Genomic DNA, 23,969 nt, shown 5'->3' on the forward strand with positions numbered 1-23,969 from the left:
TATTAATCTCTCTTCACTCAGGATGCTTCACTTTTAGTTTGTTTGCGTTCTTCGCTGAAATGGTGTAAAACTGAACCTTCACTCGATCACAGATACCAGAGCATCAGGAGGACCATAACCAACAGTGATCGGGCAGAGGAAAGCACGGTTGACCTGCTTCCTGAACCAGAAGGCGAACTGATGCCTCACTCCATTTCTGGTCAGTTTCAATAGACCTTTATTCTTTATTCTTTATCTGGATCCCCAGCAGCTTCCACAACATGAGCACAAATAAAACAAACAGTGATTTAAAATCACAAGAAAAAAAGATGAAGCTTAACACGCCAAATATAGAGGTCAGAAAATAAGTTAAATAAATCTGAATTCTGAAAAAGCAGACAATACAAACTGACAAGAAAAACAAAATTGTCACGATAGAAACAAAAAGAGAATAAAAATAATCAAATAAAAGTAACATCTTTGTAGGATTCTTCAGATTTTGATTAGTGAAAATCTACTTTTGATGTCTTATGTCTGTATTAATGTAATTAATTAATTTATTTTTAAGGAGACATTAATTAACATTTCTGTAAATGTGCCAGTATTAACCAGATGGCTAATTTTCAACTGTGGTCCTTTGACAAGATGCTCTGAAACCAATGAAGTGATGGAAGCAGTGGTGGAAGTATTCAGATGCTTTACTTAAGTAAAAGTACAGAAGTATTATCAGCAAAGTATCAAATACACAAAGGTCTCAGCAGAGCAGTATTCTGTAGAGATGTTTTCTTTAAAGGAAGGGTTCACAATTTCTCAAGTCTGTCTTAAAACAACAGTCAGGAGCCCAAATGAACATTGACACATGTTTTTCTTGCTGTAATCATTCCTCCTGTTCATACTGACCATTAGAAGATCCCTTCATAATGACCTTACAATGTAAGTGATGGGGGACAAAATCCACAGTCCTCCTTCTGTGCAAAAATGTATTTAAAAGTTTATCTGAAGCTAATATGAAGCTTCAGTTGTCCAATCAAGTAGATATCTTTCAACGTTACAGTCTTTTTAGTGCCAAAGTTCCTCTTTTTGTTACTATACTTCCACCTGCAGCTCAACAGGGAAACACTGTCCGAGGAAACACAAAGAGGGAATTTGATGCTAAAAAGACTGTAAATGTGTCAGATATCCACTTGATATGACTAACTCAGACCGCTGAAGCCTCATATAAGCTTCACAGAGACTTTTAAATGTCTGTGTGGACACACTGTGGATTTTGGCCTCCATCACTTACACTGAAAAAACTTTGAAGGGGATCTTTAATATCCAGTATGAACAGGAGGAATGATTACAGTGAGGAAAACCTCTTTCACTGTTCATACGGACACCTGACTGTTGTTTTAAAACACACTTGAAACATTGTGAACCTGTCCTTTAAGCTCACTTATAGAAAATACTAGATAGAGTATGTGATTTTGTTTGTACCACAGTCTTAGCATATTGTACCAAAATAAATATTTCTCTGCTTTCTCAGTGTCTGACTCGTGTGTGTCGATTCTGTTGCAGAATACAGACGAGAAAGTGCAGTCAGTCACTCCAGTGGTCGTTCGCGGCTTTCTCTGCTGCTGCAGTCACCCAGCGCCAAGTTCCTGTGCAGCCCCGACTTCTTCACCGTGCTGCATTCTAACCCCGTCAGTCGAGTGTGCTTCACCTTTGACCCTGAGCTCCATTAACATACAGTATATCTATCCGTCTACGTATAAACAGACGTAGCTCTAAACTCAAGAACCACTTCTATTTAATAATATTTTGGAGTACTCATCACAATAATCGGACTCAGATGTAGTTATAGCGGCGTGAATGAACCTGCTGAACCTTTTGTCAGTTCATCAACGCTGCTTCAGTACAGTTCGGTACAAAAGTGTCGTCTCAGGGCGTTTATGACTCAGTGCTGTTGGAGCAAGGTGCTGAAATGGTTCATCAGTTAAGTGATGATCAATGATGACAGTCAGTATTTAGTCGTGAGTAATTTAAGTGTTATTATATGATAATATCTAGTAAAAATACCAAACATTTTTAAACTGTTTGGTATCTCAAAGACTTTCTTACATATTTCTGTTTCATATAAATTTAATATTATAAGCACAAAGGTTCAGTTCACCCAAATTACCAATAAAAAAACCCCAAAACAAACATATTCTCTTACTTACGTTCAGTATTATTTGGCCCTGCGGATAGTTTCTGTTTATGTGTTGATGGATTTTTATGTCTGAACACATAAAAACGCAATGACTAGAGGTGAGAAGATGTTGTTTCTGGTTTGTTTATTTTGTAGTTTTGATGAACTTATCCTTTGCTTTATTGCTGTATTTCTCTATTTTTCTGAATTACTACATTATTTTAAAGTAAGAATTGAGAAATTATTAAATAATAGTCCTCACCATGCAGTTTTTGACAGTTTTCATATAGAATAAATAGAATAGCTGCACTCAAATAAAATGTCTCATATTATGCAGTTATGTTTTCCAAATGTGTGAATATAAAAAGATAGATTGAAAGGAGAAGACTTACAAAGTTTAATTACTTAAGAAAATGTACATTTTAACCACTTGTCTAAGAGACAAAATCTACTGTATGCAACAATGATTCTGTACTAATCATGACAAAGATGCCGTTTCGTTTCGCTTCATTCGTTCAGTTTGAATCGCTGAACCAATTAGACATCTAACGGTCTCAAACCAGGCTATTAATAACCTAATTCACACACATTTCACAAGCATGAAATTTAAATTACTTTTAATTCTGGAGATTTCTATTATTGAAAAATACTGGCATGAAAAATCCACACACATCCACTTCCATTTTTAGTGAATGAACTAACTAAATGACCTGAATGCTGTTTCTCTAGTCTGCCTATTGTCTCTTTCTGATGACATCACCTCTCTCTGTCCAGAGTGCCTACCGCATGTTTACGAGCAACACCTGCCTGAAGCACATGATCAGTAAGGTGCGTCGGGATGCTCATTACTTTGAGCGCTACCAGCACAACCGCGACCTCGTCACCTTCCTCAACATGTTCTCCAACAAGCAGCTGGAGCTTCCTCGGGGCTGGGAGATGAAGCACGACCATACTGGGAAGGTGTGTCTGTGTGTGTGTGTGTGTGTGTGTGTGTGTGTGTGTGTGTGTGTGAGACCCCTGACATGTGACTCTTGTCATTACATTAATCCTGAAGGTCGTGTGTGTCCAGTGATTGTTTCCTCTGCTCAGTGGCCCACAACAGCAAATCTTAGATTAAAACAAAGACTAAAGTGTGTGTGTTTGAGGTACTTGTACTAGTATTAGTACCATTCATGCTACTTGATACTTCCACTGCACTACACTTCAGATGGAAATAGGGAAATATTGTACTTTTACTGCACTACATTTATGTACCAGCTTGAGTTACTTGTTCCTTTTGTGGTTAAAAAGGTTACATAAAAAATGATAACCCAATGAAATATAACACATGGTTAAAGATTAAACTAATAGATCACAACTTTTTTGGCTTATGGTCCCTGACAAAAACATCTCACATGGTTTCATTTAAATCAAAGACTAGAGAAAAGTCCAAAAATAATATTAATTTATGTATCAGGGGCCCTGTTTCACCCAAATTCACAACATGCAAGCTGCGACTTGCAACATGAGATCATTTCCCCTCGTGTTAATTCGGGACCCGTGCACAAGCATGTGAGAGGAAATACACAGGACATTCTTCAATTTGCCAGTGATAGTCATTTGTGACACAGGGCACTGGAACCAATTTCCTGGCAAATTGCTTCTGACATGAAACATGACTCAGAACTTTGTTTTTTCTTTGTTAATCATCTCACATCCCCTCAGATTTATCTTGTGACTGCTATGAAGGGTCCCGACCCCTAGGTTGGGAACCACCGGACTAAACTAGCTAACTGTATATAAAGTAGTTGAAACTAGCTCCACCTCCAGCAGCTACAACAGTAACATGCTGCTCTAACACTGATGCTTCACTAGTAATAATGTCATTTATCATAATATATAGTACATTTTTCTATAAAATTAGTTCTTTGAATACTTTTAGTAAATTTAGCTGATAATACTTCTTTACTTTTACTTAAGTAGGATTTTAAAGGACTTTTACTTGTAATGTAGTATTTTTACATTGTTGTATTGGTGCTTTTACCTAAGTACAGGATATGAGTACTTTTTCCAGCACTGGTGTTTGTTTCAGGGTGATGTTATCTTTATAATCCTTCCTGTCAGCGTACCGTATGTGATGATATGTTTCCTGTGTACACATAGTGGAGATCATGTGACCGTGTGTGTTTCTTTCTCAATCCTCAGCCTTTCTTTGTGGATCACAACTGTCGCTCCACGACCTTCATTGACCCGCGGCTGCCCCTCCAGAGTTCTCGCTCCACCGGGCTGCTGGCCCACCGCCAGCACCTGAGCCGCCAGCGTAGCCACAGCGCCGGGGAGGTGAGAGACTAGCCGCCACTGCAGCACTCATCACTGGGAGTCAGCTTAAGACTTGCAGAGAAACTGCAATGTTTATAGAGGCCAGTTTGAAGGATAAAAAGGCTTTTTTTTTCTTACTGCTAAGGCCCCCACAGAGAATGACATCAGTGCTTCTTAAAATGCGAGTCAGGAGTGCAGCAGTAGAAAATTAATTATTTAATTTTGTCAGTACTTAGAGTCTGCAGTTCTTCTTTTTCCAGTATTTGCTGCTGATTTAGGCCCTTAGTACAGTGAAACATCACCTAATTTCAAGGCTTTAACAATAAATCCAGTTTCCTTAATCCTTCTTTATTCCCTGCTTCATCTTCATATACATATTGCATGTCATATAATTGATCTTTTTTTATGTTGATATAATTGGGAAGATAGACAGATGGACATTTGCTCCCATCTTGTTTCCACTCATCTCATCCAAAGCTCTATGTAGGATTGATTTAATGTCATTAAATTACCACTGATACCTTCGTGTTAATTACCATAAACATCAGAAGCTGTAGTGAACATGATAGATCGCTACTGTTGCCCCTTTCATCCACAGAACGCGCGCCGGTATCGAGTTCAATTATCTGGTTAAGGTCATGGATTTTGGATAGGGGTCCTATTAGTAAAAAAAAAAAAATGGAGGCGTTGCATACTAATGCAGCAGGGAATGTTTTAAAAAATATCTTCCTTGCTGATTTATTCAAATGCTTTCAGGAATATCTGATTTCTGAGACTGCTGAAATATATGTATATATTTTTACACTTTTTACAACATCCAGGTTTACACATACAGTATTTATCTTCTAGGTTTGGTGCTTTTTTTGCAGCCATCTTAAACCTTGAATAGTGAGTGGACTAACTCAATGTGAGGGATTCACAATTTCAATGGCAGCCTGTTCGATAGTAAATCTATGATAAAGTATATGGTGTGTTTTTGGAAAATGTATGACAGAATCATACAGATTTATAAAAACAAAGTGTTTTGGTTGCGTCGGCTGATGACCGGCCGGTGGATCGGTCTCAGAACTAGGATGCAACCTGAACTGTAGTGCTTCCTTTTGTCACAGGTGGTGGATGACTCTCGCCAAACCAACCCGCCCATCATGCCCCGCCCATCCAGCACCTTCAGCGGCTCCAGTCGAAGTCAGTACCACGATGTGGTGCCTGTGGGTATGTCAGGCAGAATCAACAACACATTCCCGCACAGTATAAACACACACATGATACAGACTCAAGCTGCCCTCTGGACGTTGATCATTCGAATTACCAGTCAAGAATTTTGTCATTTTGTCAGTAAAATCACCTTTTTTTTTCTAGCTGTGTCATTTATCCAGAGTAACGCAGGGTGACAGCGTGACAGGCTGGTTAACTTTTACACACTCTTGCCTCAAAATGACCTAAATACATAACTGTGATGGAAACGGAAGACAGTGTGACACAGAGCAGAGCGGCTCTATGTCCTGCTCCGACTATGACGCTCTCAGCTGCCGTGTTGAATGTTAGCGTTAGCGTTGAAGTCGGTTAAACTACTTTTGAACCAGATGCTGATACAACCTCGTCTTCAGTCCGGTGTGATTGACTCTTCGGCTGACAGCAGCCCAGGCAGGAGAGACGCTCAGTTGGTGTGCTAGGATTTTATAACTGAATAACTATGACCACGATGCAGACTTTTTATTTTTCTGACTGTGTTGAAATCAGTAAAACATGAGACTCATGTAGGCTGTTACAGAATCTGAATTAGCTTTATTGGCCAAGTATGTTTACGTATACAAAGAATTTGACTCGGATTTCTAGTGGCTCTCAATGTGCTTACACACAACAATCTTCAGAAAGATACACAAGGACAACAAGCTGAACACAGATAATTAAATATAAGACATCACTGTTATGTACAAGCAAGTGGGTTAAAACATACAAAGTCTATATACAGGTAAAACCTATTTTATAAACTGTAAATATGATACAAATAATGCAAAGGTGTGAAGGAGTGCATGGTTAAGAGGTTAGTTTGGGGCGGCTGCTCTGCAGGTGTACTGGATTAACTGGGAAGAGGCTGTGAATAGTATTTCTCATAATCGTAGGTCAGGTTGAAGAAAGAAACATCAGTAATAATATTGAGTATTTATAAGAATAAAAAATATGTGTTGATAAGAAGAAACATGTATGAGACACAAGCATGATGAATTAAAATATACCTATTTATAATTCTCTCATCGTCTCCCTCCAGCCTACAATGACAAGATAGTGGCGTTTCTACGGCAACCCAACATCTTTGAGATACTGCAGGAAAGACAACCGGAGCTCGCCAGGAACCACCCGCTCAAGTACGTCTCTCTCCCTTCCTCTTACTGTTTCCTTTTTTACTCTCTCCGTCTCCCTCTCTAGCCTCGCTCACCTCCATTATCATCATCATCATCATCAGTCAACGTGAACACACAGTTAACCTTTAGTCCTAATGGATTGTGTCAGTTTACCGCCTGATGTGTGTGTGTGTGTGTGTGTTTGCAGGGAGAAGGTGCAGTTTATTCGCACTGAGGGAGCCAGTGGGCTGGCTCGTCTCTCTAGTGACGCTGACCTCGTCATTCTGCTGAGGTGAGTCCTGTTTATGTGTGTGTGTGTGTGTGTGTGTGTGTGATTATTGGTCACAGGTGAAAATTATAACTTAATGTTTAATCAAGTTACTCCAGATTGGTACCATCTGTCCCATTTTGAGTTTAGTATTCTTGTTCCTTGTATTACTTTGCTTTGGGGGATAATCATGCTCTCAGTTTTGGAACTACCATTCCCATAATGCCTTGGGGGATGTAAACAGGAAGTATAATGTTGCCATAGCTGTGGGCCACAACTTAAACTTATATTTGTTTACACTTTGGCAAATTAGCACAATTAAAAGTATGCTGAATTAGCTATTAGTAGTTCCTGTTTGAAACGTAGCCATGGATGCAGAGACAACCATCACTGGATGACTTTGATCCCGAAGAAAACTTAAAAATGTGATGATTCTCAGTTCTGGAGTCTTTTTTTCTATGATTTCTAAGCAGATTTATCAACGTGCATCCGCAGTGTACACCAGGGATGATGATATCCTTCAGTATCTTTAAAGATCCCCTCCAGACATGTTTTAAGATGTATATGAAATACTCTGTTTTGAATAATGATTTGTTTCTGATATGGTTTTACCACAAAAAAAAGTTCAATTGTCTCGTTCACATCTCTTCCTTCTCCCTCATTGAAATTCCCTGAATCTATGAATATGCAAATATTTTTCATTTCAAAAGTTCAACTGCTGGACACAAGATGTCTCCTACTTCACTGAAAAGTCTGTAGGTTCAAGCCTTAAACTCAGATTTAAAGTAAAGGCAGAGGAACTTTCTGCACAGTGAAGCTCAAACATCCAAATGAAGGAACTTGAGTGGGAAGTCGCACTGAATCTAAAAAATATGTGTATCATATCTGTGTGTTCTTTGAGTTATGACTCAAAGAAGGAGTACGAGTTTTAAGTCAAATTGCTGCTCACGTCTCTCCCTCTGCGTCCCTCCTTCGACTCTCGACTCCCTCCCTCACTGTTTGGAAATCTTTATCTTTTACAGTCATGATTACCTGCTGAGTCATGCGATGCAATGTTCTTGGCGGCTTTAACATCTTCACCAGATGCCCTTTCTTAACAAACCTTTTCAGACAGCGTTGCTTTGTTTTTACAACCAGCAAAATCCATTTTTAATCTAGTGCAGTAACTGTAAATGTAGTAAAGATATTCTTTAGAAATCAGTTACAGCTCCACAGCTATCAGCAATACAGATCTAATCCTTACTTTTCTTCACCTATGCTAATGCTACGCTGCTCTAAGGCGTATAATTTCCTCAGTGTTAAATGTCTTTTCCTTTCTGATTGTATTCTGATTGTGTTTCTTCTCCTCAGCTTATTTGAGGAAGAGGTGATGTCATATGTGCCACCGTTACTCCACCCAAGTTATTGCCTCTCCTCTCCTCAGAGCTCCCCTGGTAAGTCTTTATCTGTCGCTCTGTCTCTCTCTCTCTCTCTCTCTGTGTACATCTCCTCCACTGCAACAGCTTTACTGGCGTGATACACCTTTTTCTCGCCTTTATTAAATTTTCACCCTTTAATTACATTGCACAGTATGTCTTCCATCAAGAGGTTTGGCTCGCTATATCTAAAATAAGCAATTTCATAACACCTTCATTTATAACATCGGTTCATGTCAACACTTCCCCACCCCAACCGAAACACAGGCAGATAAATAGATGTGTTTCTGTCTATTTTTCTCACAAATTTATGAAACTGTCTGATGCAAAACAACAATCCAGGATTAACCTGCATACAACACTTCTGTTTCTCTGATTCCACACCCATTCAGGCTTTACCCAGTTTCCGCTTGAGATCATTAAAATTTCATTTTATCTCAATCTCCTCTGTCCCCCTTTTCTTTGTGTGTTTACCTCTCTGTTGTGCCTTCTGTTCATCGTCTGTTCATTTTTGCCCCCTTTCTCTTTCTTTCCTGTGTCTTTCTCTCTCTCTCTGTCTGTTTCCTTTTCTCTGTCATGTAAATCTCAGGCACCCAGCGAGCTAACGCCCGCGCTCCTGCTCCCTACAAGCGAGATTTTGAGGCTAAACTGAGGAACTTCTATAGAAAGCTTGAGACCAAGGGTTATGGCCAGGGACCCGGGAAAGTCAAGTAGGTTTAAATCCTACAGTTTAAAGTAAGAATCTTATCTAATATTTGTGTATGTAAGAACTGTCTTATTTAGTGATGATCTGTAGTAGTGATACAACTTATGGCCACTTCATCAAAGTCTGATATATCTTATTCCTCTGTGCCGTAAAGCTCCATTGTTGTCCAAAAACTATTCATTGTGATTCAGTCCCACACACAGAAATACTCTCTAGAGCACCAAATGTGTAGTAATCTAATGCACTATTTACTCCTGTTTGAGTAACATTTGCTAAAAACAACAGTGGCTGGCTGTAGTAGGAGATTATTTAGACTTTTTTTAAAAAGTGAAACAATGAACAGTACATATATATGTATTTGTGACCTTTTTGAAAGAGTAATGTCTTCAGGACTTGGGGCTGAGTGGCACAGACAGGGTAGTGAAGTTAGAAAGTATTGAAAGATGAACCAACACAGTGCTGATTTTGGTATTTTCATGGGATTTGTTTGGGACACGCACATTCAAAAAACCCCTACAGGTGCTAGTGTAATGGTAGCCAGAGGGTACAGTGATGTGTGGTGAGTAAACGTCACTGCCCAATACTTCAAGAGACATACTGGCGACAGATGCTAGTCACCGTGGGTTTTGGTCTCCTTGCTAGCGGGCCAGCCTCCCATGTCCGAGGTTTAGAGTTCAAGATTTTACAATGCATGATAAAAGACCAAAATGTTGCTCTTTGGGTTATTATAAATTCATTATAAATGCAAACAAATATTCTTCTAAAGCCGAGGTCACACATGACGAATGTTGAGCGGATTATGAATATGATTTTCGGCGTGATGACTGATGGGAGCGGGTCGGTGTCAGTCTGAGTGAGTCGCTGCTGACAGTCGGCAGATAAACTCATTTAATCTGTGATATGTAAAGATTGTAATCTTAAATCTTCAGATCCAGTTGCTGCAAGTCGCTCTCATAAAGATTTTTAAAACATGTTTGACGTCACTTGTGCGTCGCTCCAGTGAGACGTAACATTAAATAGATGAAAGACGGGAAAAAAATGGCAAGCAGAAGGTTTGCAGTTTGACAACTAAAACGGAGGAAAAGTTGATTGAGCTGTTAAGAGAATGAACGTTTCTACAACATGAAATCAAAGAGCTACACAGCCGACAACAACCTGAAGTTAGCTTCATTTTACAAAACTTCACTCACTTTCTTTTTTTGCCTTTTCAGCTCTAATTGCACTGCATATAAACCTTTAAGCAGGTTGCCATACATGTTTTTTGTTACAAGAAAACACGATAATTCTGCTCTGGCGTTCTTTCCAGAACTCCAGTGGTTACAGATCAGTGGTTCAGTGTGTTTATTCTTTCCTGATTGTGAAAGACTAAAGAATTGGTGCCAGTTGGTGGAAACAATCTTTACGTGTGATCTGTCCAGTCTTTGTAGAGTTGAGCTGGTCTTCAGGTTTGTCCTCAGCTCAAGTTGTGTATTAACACTGTGCAAGTAGATAATGAGTAAAATATTAATATCATTCTTCAGCAGGAAATATCAGGTCTAATACTAATACTGGACTGTGTGTGTGTGCTTCCAGGCTCATCATACGCAGGGACCACCTTCTGGAGGACGCCTTTAACCAGATCATGTGTTACTCTCGAAAAGACCTACAGCGGAGTAAACTCTACGTCAGCTTTGTAGGGGAGGACGGGTGAGAACGACACAATTCATTCCCAGTGCATTTCATTATCATTCTTTTAGACAGTGCGTGTGTGAAATGTGTGCATTTTCTAACTGTAATTGATCCGAGGGAACTTTGCCAAGTATTCATTCTTATCTTAAGCTTCAAAAATGTTCAATTACACACATATCTGATTACATCTTGGTAAATCCACAGTCTTCTGATGAATGAAAAGCTGGAGCAAGTGGGTGGGAAGAGAACCACACAGAATATTTTAACATCATTAGGTAGAGTTACTGTAAACAAACATTACACAGATGATTGACAGCTTCTATTAGCTTGTACATTGTTTCTGCAAATTTGGTTTTGTAGATGGTGGGAAATATATCCTTTGTTATCAGTTAATTTTATCATCTTCTGTCATCTTTTCTTGTTGCAAATGCACAAAGGACGATGATTGCGGGGGTGTATCTCTGCTCAAGGAACCACCAGTTCTCCAGATTACTCTTAGATTGTTGTCTACACCAGACATTGCTATTCTAAGTGCTTTTTGAGTAACTGAAGTACAGGAGAATATTCACTGATTGAGGTAAAATACATATATGTGTATAATCTGTATTACAGACTGGACTACAGTGGACCCTCCAGAGAGTTTTTCTTCCTGGTGTCCAGAGAACTGTTCAACCCGTACTACGGCCTATTTGAATATTCAGCCAACGACACGTACACTGTCCAGATTAGCCCCATGTCTGCTTTTGTAGACAACCACCATGAATGGTGAGGTTTCTATTGATCTATCTATCAATCGATCTGTCTTATATCTGTCTGTTTATATGTGTGTTTGTTGAGGCTGAGACACCTGCTGCTGTGCTGACTGTAAAGTGTTTATTTTGTTTGCTCTGACTGCTGAGTGTGACTGATCCCGAAATAGAAGTAATTTGCGGGATGCTGTGTGGAAATTTGGATCAGCAATCTGTGGCTCACCCGTCAATTCTGCCTCAGTGACAGTGATTGAGTAGATGGATGGATGGATGGATGGATGGATGGATGGACGATCAGGCCAATGAGCGGATGGGGAGACAACTAGACAGAAAAATGATAATATCATGGGCTGAATGAGGAGAGCAACAGATTTAGCAGCATAAACTAAAGCTTTCATTAAGTTTGTTTGTTTTGTTGGACAAAACTAGAGGTAATTATCAAATTGAGGAACATCAGGCAGCACTTGTGTTCTTGTAGAGACGTGGCTGGATTAACCTACTATGGGGCCGCAGGGCAAACGTTTGTTGTTGGGCCCTGATTGACTCCTTATACACATGGTATGGCTCTAGAGCTTCAATGATTAGATTAGAACTGTCAACTATTAACTTAATTTAGAATAAAGTTAGTTAATTTCAGACTCAAACTCAAAATTCATTCATGATTCTTACGTAAAACAAGTATTGTTCCCCTTGTGAAGGAACACAGACACTTGTGTGATATGTTTGGACCTCATGTAAACTTTGTTTGTACCAAAATTCTGAGTCCAAGAAAATAGTTTAATGCCACAAATTCTCTTAAATCACTCATTCAGGCCACTTGAGAATGAATCTGTTGGTACAAATGGTGAACTGCTTGCATGAGGTCCATTGTTTACAAGATATTCTCAAGAAAGCTACAGTAGGATGGAGAAGAATCGTTACAGTTTGAAGCTGGCGTGATGGCAATAGATAATTTACGAAGCTACACAGCTCCTCATCTTCCCGGCTGGTTCTGTTTGTCTCTGTACAACAACAGACTGAAGTTTAAACACTGTTCTGACTCAGTGCATTGCTCTCACAGTAAATCCTGGTATTTTGTATTTCTTTTCATCACCATCTGGTGCATCTTCAGTTTGGAAAGTGAACCTAAGCCCGTTAAATACCTCATGAAACAAGTACACACAAGCCGGTTGACTTACACAATGTTTATGCATCTGCAGGGAAAAGTTTCAAAATCAATTTGCTATCTTATGCTGTTACTTTCAAGGGGACATACCAGGTTTTTTGTGAATTTCTGTTGTTTATACACTGCTACAATGTCAGATGTCTATGTTTGACAGAGTCAAAGTTCCAAAACTTGAGCTGCGTCTGTAAAAATGCCACCTTCAAGTCAAAAGCCAGAGCTTCAGCCTGCTCTGAATTCCATTTGCAAAATTACCTCTATTTCCCCATCAAACTGATGTCAAATTGTTGGCACATGCCCACAAACGGCCGGCCATTCTGTAGTCTTTGTTCAACGGGTTGTTCACATTATCCACTTGCATATTTTGAATCAGATTCAAGCTTAAACATATACAGATGTATTTGAGAAGTTGACATTTTGAGTAAAGAACGAGTAAAAGACGTGAAATCCTACTACCGTTGTTTGTTTACGTAGTCAGGAAGCTTCTTGAAGCTGACTAATCAGAACAGAGTGGTCTCATCAGGAGGCGGGCCTTAAAGAGACAGGAGCTAAAACGGCCTGTTTTAGACAGAGGCTGAATTTAGGGGCTGCATATAGGCCAGTATAAGATAAATAAGGAGTTTTTCGAACTGATGACTCATGCAAAGATATTCCAGTAGAGCCCTAGAATATAAATATAGACCTGGAAATGTGCATGATATGTCCTCTTTAAACATCTGTAAGAGTAAACCTCCTCCATCTGGTCCTCAAAGCAGGTTACATCCGACACTGAGTAATTATTTGAAGGTACTGTACTATTCAATCCACTTGTGACTCAGATGACTGTATTCACCTGCATTTTTCTGTGTTGTGTCTAGGTTTCGCTTCAGTGGGCGTATCCTGGGGCTGGCTCTAGTTCATCAGTACCTGCTGGATGCCTTCTTTACCCGACCCTTCTATAAGGGGCTTCTTCGCATGTGAGTCCCTCCACCTGCTGTTTCTCATCTCAAGTCAGCCTGCAGGGCACCAGCACTTAACATCAGATCCCCCTCACTAACTCTATGAGACCTTGCTGTGAATATGAGTGTTTCAGTTACATCCTCTCAGCCAGCAGCTGGCTTGGTTTCATATCAGGAGCAGCACCCTTATTAATAGCTTTGTCCAAACAACTTAAAACCCTGCCAAATGTCTGCACTGAGGACAGATGTTTATGCAGCTTAAAAGGTTCTGAACCTCTTTGACAAGGATTCTTTCTTGGCTCATTCAAACAACCATTTATCAAACACAGAGAACTTTATTTTAAAGACTAATAAAAATCATGTGTATATATCATGCTGAATATAAAATGATGATGCACAAGACATGCGGTGTGGAGCTGCAACGATTAGTCAATTAATCAATTAGTTGATTGACAGAAAATTAAACAGCAACTATTTTGATATTCAAATAATCATTTTAGTCATTTTTTAAAGGAAAAATTCCAAACATTTGCTGTTTTCAGCCTCTCAAATGTGATGATTTGACACTTTTATGTGTCATAAACTGCATATCTTTGGGTTTTGGACTGTTGATCAGACAAAACAAGACATTTGAAGACGTCACATTGGGCTCTGAGACATTATAAGGTGCATTTTTCACTGTTTTCTGACATTTTATGGACAAGTGATTCATGGGGAAAATAATTGGCAGATTAATTGATGATGAAAATAATCCATCCACCCATATCTTTCATGATGCAAATTCACCAAAATGTAAAGAAATATATAAGATTTTAAAAACATCTACAAACAGCTAACTCACTGTCTCCAAGACAACATTAAACTTCCTGTTCACATCACTCAATGCATGACAGGAAATGTGGTGGGAAAAATATCAAAATACATTCAAGCCACATAGAAAAGAAAAATACAAGGAGTGTCGACTTCCTGACAAATTATCTTTATCAGTACATTCATTGACATTATTAAGGCCCAGAATGCACTGACGCTCTCCTCTGTCTATTCATATACAGATTTATGTACTGTGGCAAAAAAAATCTGAATAATTTCAAGTTGTGTAAGACTTTTTTTTCTCTACAGCACTTGTAAAGATCCACCAACATACTAGAAATACTAATACATGCCATCCATGTAGTGTCATAAGGTTAAATATAAAGGCAGTGAAAACTGGCAAAAAGCAGCCTGGAATTCAAAGGGTTAAAGAGACATTTAGGGGAATAATGTGGATATTATACTGTAGGTCAAAGTTAAGAACAAGATATTAAGATTATTACCTTTAAATAAAATGCATTTAGTATTAGAAGCTGTATCCTGTAAGTATGTTTTGTCTTCTACCTTTATTTATTTTTTATTGGTGCAAAACTACAGAACCTTAAAGACTTAAAGACAAAAGTAGACAGTGATGCAATATATGAGGGCTGAGAAAAGACAAGAATGACACAAACTATATACTCAAAATAAGCAAAATACTAAAAACAGAACAGACAGCATAAGGGAAATAAAAGCTAATATATAGTAATAATAAGTGTTATATTAATAATAGTAACAATAATGATTCCAATAATAATAAGATAATGTTTTTATAAGCCAGACATGTTTATGTGTATGAGTGTAAATAAACATCAACATGAAAGAAAAGAAGTAATAATAAAACATCTCAGGGGGTTTGTCCTGCTATGTAATAAATTTAAGTAAACATATTTCCTCGCCATGCATTGTGCTGTTTGTTGTATTTTACTTGCACTTATGGCAGAGCTGTCTGATGCTGTTATACGTCAGTTAATTAACCTTTAACCTCCCTTCTTACAATCAGACATAGTTTATGAGAAGGGCAACCCATCGATACCTTGTTGACCCCCTCTGTGACCTCTTTGTAACCTCTTCCTGCGATCACGCAGCCCGTGTGACCTGAGCGACCTGGAGTTCCTCGATGAGGAGTTCCACCAGAGCCTGCAGTGGATGAAGGACAACGACATCGAAGACATGCTGGACCTCACCTTCACTGTCAACGAGGAGGTCTTTGGACAGGTACGCAAGGTCACAGAATTAAAAAATAGTCACTTTGTGAAAGATAAATCTGGTGGTTAAAATGTGAGTTTGCATGTCTGCGTGTGACTCTGCAGATCACAGAGAGAGAGCTGAAGCCAGGCGGGGCTGGTATCCCCGTGTCAGAGAAGAACAAGAAGGAGTACATCGAGCGTATGGTCAAGTGGCGTATAGAGAGAGGAGTGGCCCAGCAGACAGAGAGCCTGGTCCGAGGCTTTTATGAGGTACAGCACATGATATCAGTGTTTAAAAGATGTTGTTAGTGATGTTATGAGACACTCTTAAATATGAAAAAAGTCAGATTTTCTGTATGACAGGATTGTTGATTAGCACCAGTGATGCCACCACATCATGTCATTACATCAGGAGCTGAGAAGTTTCTATTTTTGAGTGGTTCTTTATTATATTTTATGTTATATTGCATCAGTTTAACTTCATCTTTACATTTCTATGGTTATAAGCACAAAGATCAGACGTCTGGTGAAGAGTTAATACGTCTTTTGTCATTTGCTCTTTTAGCTTTGATCAAAGCTATTTTTAGTCTTTGTATTTGAACTGTATTGTGACACTGAACGCATCGTCATCCACCACTGCAAACGTCAGACGCCAGATGTCAGTCGGAGGGTGTGTGTGTTATTATTCTAATGAAGGTACAGAACATACTTACATAACAAACAACATGTTTAGATTTTGTTGGATCAGATGTTTTAAAAACAAATTCCATTTCAACACAATCAAATCCAAAAGTTAGACATTGGAAATTACAAATGATCATCAAATCTTGTGAAAGATAAATAGAAAGGACAAGAACAAGAACAATAAGTAGAAGAAGAAATACAATAAAATAATACATTAAAATAAAGTAAAAGCAGATTAAGTTCTAAATGTGTTCAGAAATGTAGTTATAATAATTAATTGTGCATATACTCTTTTTGTTTGAAGAATTTTTAGAGTTTATAAAATATATGAAGAAAAAAAAATGGTGATGTTTAAGAAAAAACCTGGAGTGTCTGTTCAACCTCTGAATAATGATAATTAAACCTTTGTGACACCAAACTTCACACAAGAGACTGTAAGAATATTGTTGATCTCCGCTAACTTTTATTTATTTTTGTTTATTGAACGTTTATTTAACCAGGTAAGTCCCACATAAATAAAACAATACTGGAACCAGGTGACAATGTTAAACAAAATAAGCTACGAGCAGAGAAAATGACAAAAACAAATAATATGAAGACTAAAATAAACTAAAAGAGACAATAAAGGAGTCGTTCACCACAGAATTTAGAGGAGCCTTAAATTCACAGAGAAATCAGTTTAACTTTTTCATTTTTATTGGTTGTTTTTTCCTCTGGCTGCAGGGTGGGCAGACATGAGATTATTTCATTTGCCTGTAGTTATATAAGATTAGAAAAATAAATAAATGGAACTCAATAAATAAATAATGACAAACAAGCAAACACATACAAGGACATATGAGGTATTCTGACACATATATTTAGAAAAAAAAGGTTCCTACTCTGAACAAGGTCGGGACTGTGACAAGATTAGAAAAAGATAAGAAAAATAAAGAAATAGAACAAAATAATAATAATAAATAAACATGAGCATTCACATACAAGTATGGACATATACATGTACTGTATAAATATATATATATATATATATATGCACATACTATTACAAATTCTGACAAATATATTTAGAAAGTTAGTAAAACGTCTTTCTTTCACATCTCTGTCTGTACATCAGGGACAGATTTAGGGCAGATTCATGTCTTGTGATCTGAGATAATGATTTGAAGGCGTGAAATAAGTTAATAAAGATATGATGGATGTTTGCCCAGAACGGCTTTATATGTAAAACTATACCAATGTCATAATCTGCTTGTGTTGTCATAACAAGTACAAACAACACCTCCGCTAAAATCCCTAATCTGGCAGGTTACCAGGTTTTGTGGGCTACATTAGAACATAATATTCGTCCATATGAGTTTACTGACTTCAGTTTGCAAACTGTAAACAAACTGACTGAAACTTCTCCCACCATGATGTTTATCCCGCCATCTGTGCCGCTGTTTATCTCCACAATAAGAATCTGCTGTAACTGTCTTCTCTCGATGCTCCTCAAACAATCTGATGTACGTGGGAGGACTGTGATAAATGAAGAAGCCGTGCCATATGTTTATCCATGTGTTCATCCATTTGCATGTGTGTGTGTGTGTGTTAGGTGGTGGATGTGCGCCTGGTGTCAGTGTTTGATGCCAGGGAGCTGGAGCTGGTGATTGCTGGCACCGCAGAGATCGACCTGGCAGACTGGAGGAACAACACGGAGTACAGAGGAGGTATGTAAAGCTGGAGGGAAGCGATGAGGCAACAGAGAAGAAACCTAGATTAAAGTGTTGGTGGCACACTGACAGCAACACCAAATACTTCAACCTGCATTAACTGATTTTTTTTGCCACTTTGGAGCAGCGGAAACAAGTTGTCAATACAACACTGACATGTCATCACCTTTTAAGTTGATAATGTTGAACTTCCACAGTTATTGAGCAACTTCATCATGCATTTGGAGTCATGATTCTGTCCACCTGGTGAAGTCCAATAGTCACTTTCTTTTAGCTCTGTTTTTGTTCTCTTCTTCTCTTTTAGCTGCTAAATCCTCAACTAGCTGTGTCTGTTTGCTGTTTGGTAGAGTACAGCGGCTTTTTAAAGCTTTTTCTCTGAAAACAGCTGCCTGCTGCGACCGAAAATGACGCTATCAGAGCGCTGAGAGTGAACCAAAACAGTAAAGTTGCAGCCGGATAGATAAACAATGAGCTGAAACTCGCTATAAAGCTCCGTAAAGCCGAGAGGAGCTGCAGAGTCACTGATAATTCTCTGTAGGTTCATCACTATGAGCCATGCACATCATATTAAACACTATCATTTGATACATTGTTATAAAAAATATTGATTATAGCCACTTTAAACGTAATGAGTGTAACCCTTGATGTCCACTGGATGTTATTGTGTTGCTTTCCGGCTTCATGAAGACACCCAGTCAATGTCCATTCAGTTGTGAATACAGTAAATTTCTGACATGTGACACAAAATTAATCTTAAATGATTCATTTCATCTGTTACTGACTTTGTGTTTGTATAAATAGAACATAACTAGTTTTCATGTTTTTTAAGATAGTTTTTCATTAAACAGCTGACAGTATAGAGACAGACACAGAGGCACTCCACTGATTTCATACACCGAGGAAACACCCTCCCTCTCTATCCCCCTTTTCTGATGTTCTGTAACTTCCCGAAACCGACAATCACTGTGATCGGCCAGCTGTGAGGAGGTGAGGATGGAGCCAGGGTTTTCACTTCTCTCTCCAGCTCTCTTTTTTCACTCTTGAGAAAACTATTTCTGTCACTTTTCATGTGAACATCTGTGACGTTTTCCCAGCATTTAAACAATATTACGTCCCCGCCTCCCTGTGATAAACAGCTTTTCACTCCGTCTTTGAGTGTAGCCGTTTGGAACAACTATAAACACTTTCAGACCTGGACACACAACACGACCATAAACAAACCCTTACTACTTAACTACTAAATAATCTTAAAATCAGACAATGTATTACCGCCTGTAATTATTGCTGTTTTAACTGCATGTTTTTCAGTAAATAGTGATTCTTAAATTTGAGAAATAATTCAGTTTAAACTTTTGGGAGTTAAAAGAATTTCTTCATAATGACCATTAAATAATAGAGACCGGAGCCGAAGTATCAACATTAAACAGAATTTATTATCTTGTATAAGAAGGAGCGTTTCACAATGCAACACACAGGATGAGGTTAAGAAAGAAAAAGGCTCCTGGAGGAGTTTTTATACAGTATAGGTGGGCGTTTCAGTTCTTCTCCCAATCTGTCAAGTACAGACTTCATCGATAACGTCAGGACCGTTTTCAGTTCTCCTGTTGAGGAGCCAACTGACCCCCAGATGACACGTCGCATCCTGTCTCCTACGAATTTTGATTTCTATATCTTCCTCTTTACAATATTAATGTTGAAATTCCTTTAACCTTTGCTGATGAGTCTGCTGATGTTGCAGAGTTGCATAACAAGACAGGAACAATTCATCATGATCTACAGGGTATACAGAGTAATCCTAGTTTTTATAACAATTGCTATTTAATTAGTGTAATGCATATTGTATCAGCAGTGACCCCTAAACTGACACGACTTAGACCCCCATCTAATAAGATTTTTGCTTTTAGATGTTTTATTACAGAAAGTGTATGAAACCTGTGACCGAAACAGTCATATATTCTGTCGCTGTGTTACTTACGGATAGAGTTATAGTCAAAATAAATGATTCCCCTTTTTGCTCTTAGAACCGATGTTATACAGCAAAAGGATGCAAAGGCCAGTGTCCAAACCATTTATAAGAGATCACATTAAAAGGCTTTTTAAGGGTCTGGCCAATACAGTTGAAAAGCCGCCAGCAGCAGAGAGGCAAGAGAACTCAAACTGACAGTCGGCTATGACTCAGTGTGAGGCTCTTTTAATAGAATCGACTCAGACGAACATTAAACATTAACCAGCAGAGCCCATTCAAAAATCACATGGAGGAATAGTGGGACGGGGAGGTGGAGGAGCGGCCTGAGGAACAGGGGACTGAGGCCTTATTTGTTATTCATCTGACACATGCGCCATCATCATTATCATCTATCTCTTCCTCAGGTTACCATGACAACCACATAGTGATCCGCTGGTTCTGGGCAGCTGTGGAGAGGTTCAACAACGAGCAGAGGCTGAGACTGCTGCAGGTAAGGCAGGCACGTGGGTGACCGCATGATGCGCACAGGCCGCCTCCGTGTGGCGGCACGGTGCCCTGCAGGCACTGCAGAGTAGGAGCGTACTGCACATCACAGATTGTGAGCTTCATTGTGAAAAAAAGTCGTATGATGATGGTTGAGTTTTTAGTTTAGCTTCAGATTGCAAGATGGTACTTTGATCTTTATTTAATCCAGATTTTAAATGAGTGCAATTTTCAGTTTTTTGTGAAGTTGTAAAATGAGATTCTGAGTTTCAGCAGCACAACTTGTTGAAACTCAGATTAAACATACAAAACTAAAATTAATCATTTACATCCGTTTGCAACACTTTACTGTAAGTTAGCATTTGTGAGCAGTATATAAACATTCAATGAATGGTTCATAACACACTATAATGTAGTATAATATAGTAATGTAGCAGATATATGGACGTTTGGACATGTGATTATAACCTCTCCTATGAAGACATATTTTATATTATTAAAAATGTGTTTTACTATATTGCCATTCATTATCTGTTTATACACCAGCATCCAGTTACATAACACATAAACACTTAATATCTGCGTAAAACTACTTTATAGTGTGTTATAAACCATTTTTACATACTGCTTGTAAAATGCTAAATTAAGTGTTCCCATTCATATAAGTCAGACGGTTTTCAAGGCTCTGATCACAATATTTTAGGGTGCCGGTTATGTAATCTTCATTACTTTTGTGGCCTTCTCTCTCTCTCTCTCCAGTTTGTGACAGGCACCTCCAGTATTCCCTACGAGGGTTTTGCTTCTCTACGGGGCAGTAATGGACCCCGCAGATTCTGTGTGGAGAAGTGGGGAAAAATCACCTCCTTACCCAGGTAGGATCACTGTGTGTTTTTATATTATATCTTTTTGCTGGTTTGTTTTGGATTTTGCCTCCATTTTAATCTAGGTTTCCTGTTTATTATAGGCCAACAAAAAAACAACAACTATATGATATGAAATATTTTAAAATATGACAATCTTTTCTGGAATTATCTCCCAATTATAAGATTTTTTTGCATTTTGTTTGTTTCATTAATATAAACACTGTAAAAGGTTTAATTGGCTTTAATTGTTTCCAAATGATAAATAGGGACTTTATTTTGCATATCAGCTAGTTTATGTTTATTGGACTTTAAAGACCTGAATGAGGCTTTTTTTAATAGGCAGCATATTAGTCACATTTTGCAAATAATCTTTACAGTATAAATAAATAGATAATAATTTGCCTTGTTTATGACACTTGTTGAAAATATAATTTTGATGTTTCAGGAGATCCTACATATTAATTCAAAGGTCCCATCATATTTCTTTGACATGTTTTCTTTCTGTCTTCTGTATTTAATGGGACATTAACTATTATATCATGTATAAAAAATGCCATGCAAGTTTATATTGAAGGAAAACGTAAAATCTCTCATGTTATTTTTATTATTTCATCAAGACATCTGATAATCATGGTTTGTGTGTGTGTGTGTGTGTGTTTCTCCACAGGGCTCACACTTGCTTTAATCGTCTGGACCTCCCGCCCTACCCGTCCTTCTCCATGCTCTACGAGAAGCTGGTCACTGCTGTAGAGGAAACGAGCACGTTCGGTTTGGAGTAACCTCACCCAGATGACACCCAGATTTAACTCGGGGGAGAGAACAATCTGGAAATCCACTTTTCTCACTTAGGAAAGACATGGAATATAAAACTAAAATCCTCAAAAGGCAACTAACCCCTTCCCCCCTCCCACCCGTGGATAATTCTGCTGTTTATTCCCGACTGGTTTTTTGTCACTCAGCATGCCGGTTTCGTTCCGATTCTCTGCCTTTCTCTCACATTTCTGACAGAGCTCGATCAAGCGAACACCTGCTGGAAGAAAGGCGGAGAATCGGAAATGGTTTGAAAAGCTGTACAGTACAAGTTGTTTTCATGGTAACCTTTATTCATCGAACCACATGTGTGCTTTATCTCTTCAGTTAATGGCCTTGGTTACGGGATTTCTAGCACCTCCCCTCCTCCTCCTCCTCCTCCTCCTCCTCCTCCTCCTCCTCCTCCTCCTCCTCCTCCTCCTCCTCCTCTTCCAACCTGCACCTCAGAGACAGCTGCTCAAAAACCACTACACTCCCTTCTCCCTCTCTGGACCTCTAAACTGTGTCCTTTCTGCACTGGGGCTGCAGCGTTATAAATTATAACACACACACACACTCATCACCTTTGCACAAAACACACACATAAACATACATGTAACATCTTGTTTTTTTTTCCGATGGTGCAAACCAGTGTTTCCCCCCTTGAGATTTTTTATCAGAATGGAAAAACGTGACATTTTAGACGATACTGACTAGTCCTCCATGCCTCTCTGATGGTGGGGGATACACTGGTGTGCACAAACACACACATAAACACAGATAAACCCACACAAATCAGTTGCTTTAAGACTGAAAATACACTTCTTTTCACCATTTTGATTCCTGAATAAGTCAGACAAAGAGTCACCAGTGACGTATTTATGGACAATGTCAATGACCCATTGTGATCATGTTAGCAGGATCTGGTCAGGACTGTTACCTTCAAAACTGCGACATCAGAGCTCCTAGATGGGCAGGAAAGATAAAGACACATCTGAGAAATGCAGTTTCTGCATACACTCAAAACATTGACAGCCAGTATCACATGCATACAGTGTGACAGCATTAGCCTTGATGCTAGAGGTGCACTTTCTTACAGTGTAACAGGTGCACTCACTCCGGTATACAGATACATTAACTGTACTGACATAGAAACGCAGGGTTCCTGTCTTTCAAACTGTTCCACACATTTATCACGAGCAATAGATGCACTTTCCTCACACAGACAGATGACGCCCGCTCAGAAGTAACGACACACCAGGTCCTTCTCACTGATGTTATCGCCTCCCACCCAATGAAAGTGATGAATGTACCAAATCAGTGACTGAATGTATGAACCTCAAGCAACTCTGTTCGGCCCCTGAGGGAAATCTGAACACAGGCTGAAGAGGAGGAAGCTGAAAGCTCGAGGAAAGGAAATTAAATGCGATGCAGTTGCTTGAGGAACGAGCAGGCGTGGCGCCGGTTTAGGCCTCGTTAGCTGAAAGACACTAGTCTGTAGTGTCAGGGTGCAGTGGTGGGATTGTTTTTAGTGCCTCTTGGGTTTTCCTGAACTTAAAGTGAAATTTCATAAGGGAAGCTGTTTTATTTCCTTGTAAAAATGTGACCATCTCCATGTGTCTCACAAATTAAAGAAACTTTAGCTGCTTAAAGGCAGAATGAGTAGGATTTTCCTAAAAAACAAAACAAAACAATGTATAGACTCATACAAAAGTAATCCATCTCAATCATCATTTATGAC

General features: G+C 38.8%; 1 protein-coding gene across 5 annotated transcripts in view; it reads left to right on the forward strand.

The window, feature by feature from the left end:
* The window catches only part of hecw2a (HECT, C2 and WW domain containing E3 ubiquitin protein ligase 2a), a 53,186-nt gene extending 29,217 nt beyond the window's left edge, over nucleotides 1-23,969 (forward strand). For 3 of the 5 annotated variants that reach the window (XM_042426413.1, XM_042426416.1, XM_042426415.1), the window contains 18 exons: nucleotides 93-199; nucleotides 1,537-1,661; nucleotides 2,924-3,109; nucleotides 4,334-4,468; nucleotides 5,539-5,659; nucleotides 6,717-6,813; nucleotides 6,998-7,081; nucleotides 8,408-8,490; nucleotides 9,062-9,182; nucleotides 10,751-10,864; nucleotides 11,459-11,611; nucleotides 13,615-13,713; nucleotides 15,633-15,762; nucleotides 15,858-16,004; nucleotides 18,010-18,124; nucleotides 20,498-20,583; nucleotides 21,336-21,448; nucleotides 22,107-23,969. In XM_042426413.1, the coding sequence (XP_042282347.1) occupies nucleotides 93-199; nucleotides 1,537-1,661; nucleotides 2,924-3,109; nucleotides 4,334-4,468; nucleotides 5,539-5,659; nucleotides 6,717-6,813; nucleotides 6,998-7,081; nucleotides 8,408-8,490; nucleotides 9,062-9,182; nucleotides 10,751-10,864; nucleotides 11,459-11,611; nucleotides 13,615-13,713; nucleotides 15,633-15,762; nucleotides 15,858-16,004; nucleotides 18,010-18,124; nucleotides 20,498-20,583; nucleotides 21,336-21,448; nucleotides 22,107-22,218 (2,128 nt within the window). In that variant the 3' untranslated portion in view covers nucleotides 22,219-23,969. The remainder of the gene's footprint in view (nucleotides 1-92; nucleotides 200-1,536; nucleotides 1,662-2,923; nucleotides 3,110-4,333; nucleotides 4,469-5,538; nucleotides 5,660-6,716; nucleotides 6,814-6,997; nucleotides 7,082-8,407; nucleotides 8,491-9,061; nucleotides 9,183-10,750; nucleotides 10,865-11,458; nucleotides 11,612-13,614; nucleotides 13,714-15,632; nucleotides 15,763-15,857; nucleotides 16,005-18,009; nucleotides 18,125-20,497; nucleotides 20,584-21,335; nucleotides 21,449-22,106) is intronic. The other 2 variants (XM_042426418.1, XM_042426417.1) reach the window with 2 other exon arrangements.

Source organism: Thunnus maccoyii, chromosome 11, assembly GCF_910596095.1.
Source record: "Thunnus maccoyii chromosome 11, fThuMac1.1, whole genome shotgun sequence".
Lineage (NCBI taxonomy): Eukaryota > Metazoa > Chordata > Actinopteri > Scombriformes > Scombridae > Thunnus > Thunnus maccoyii.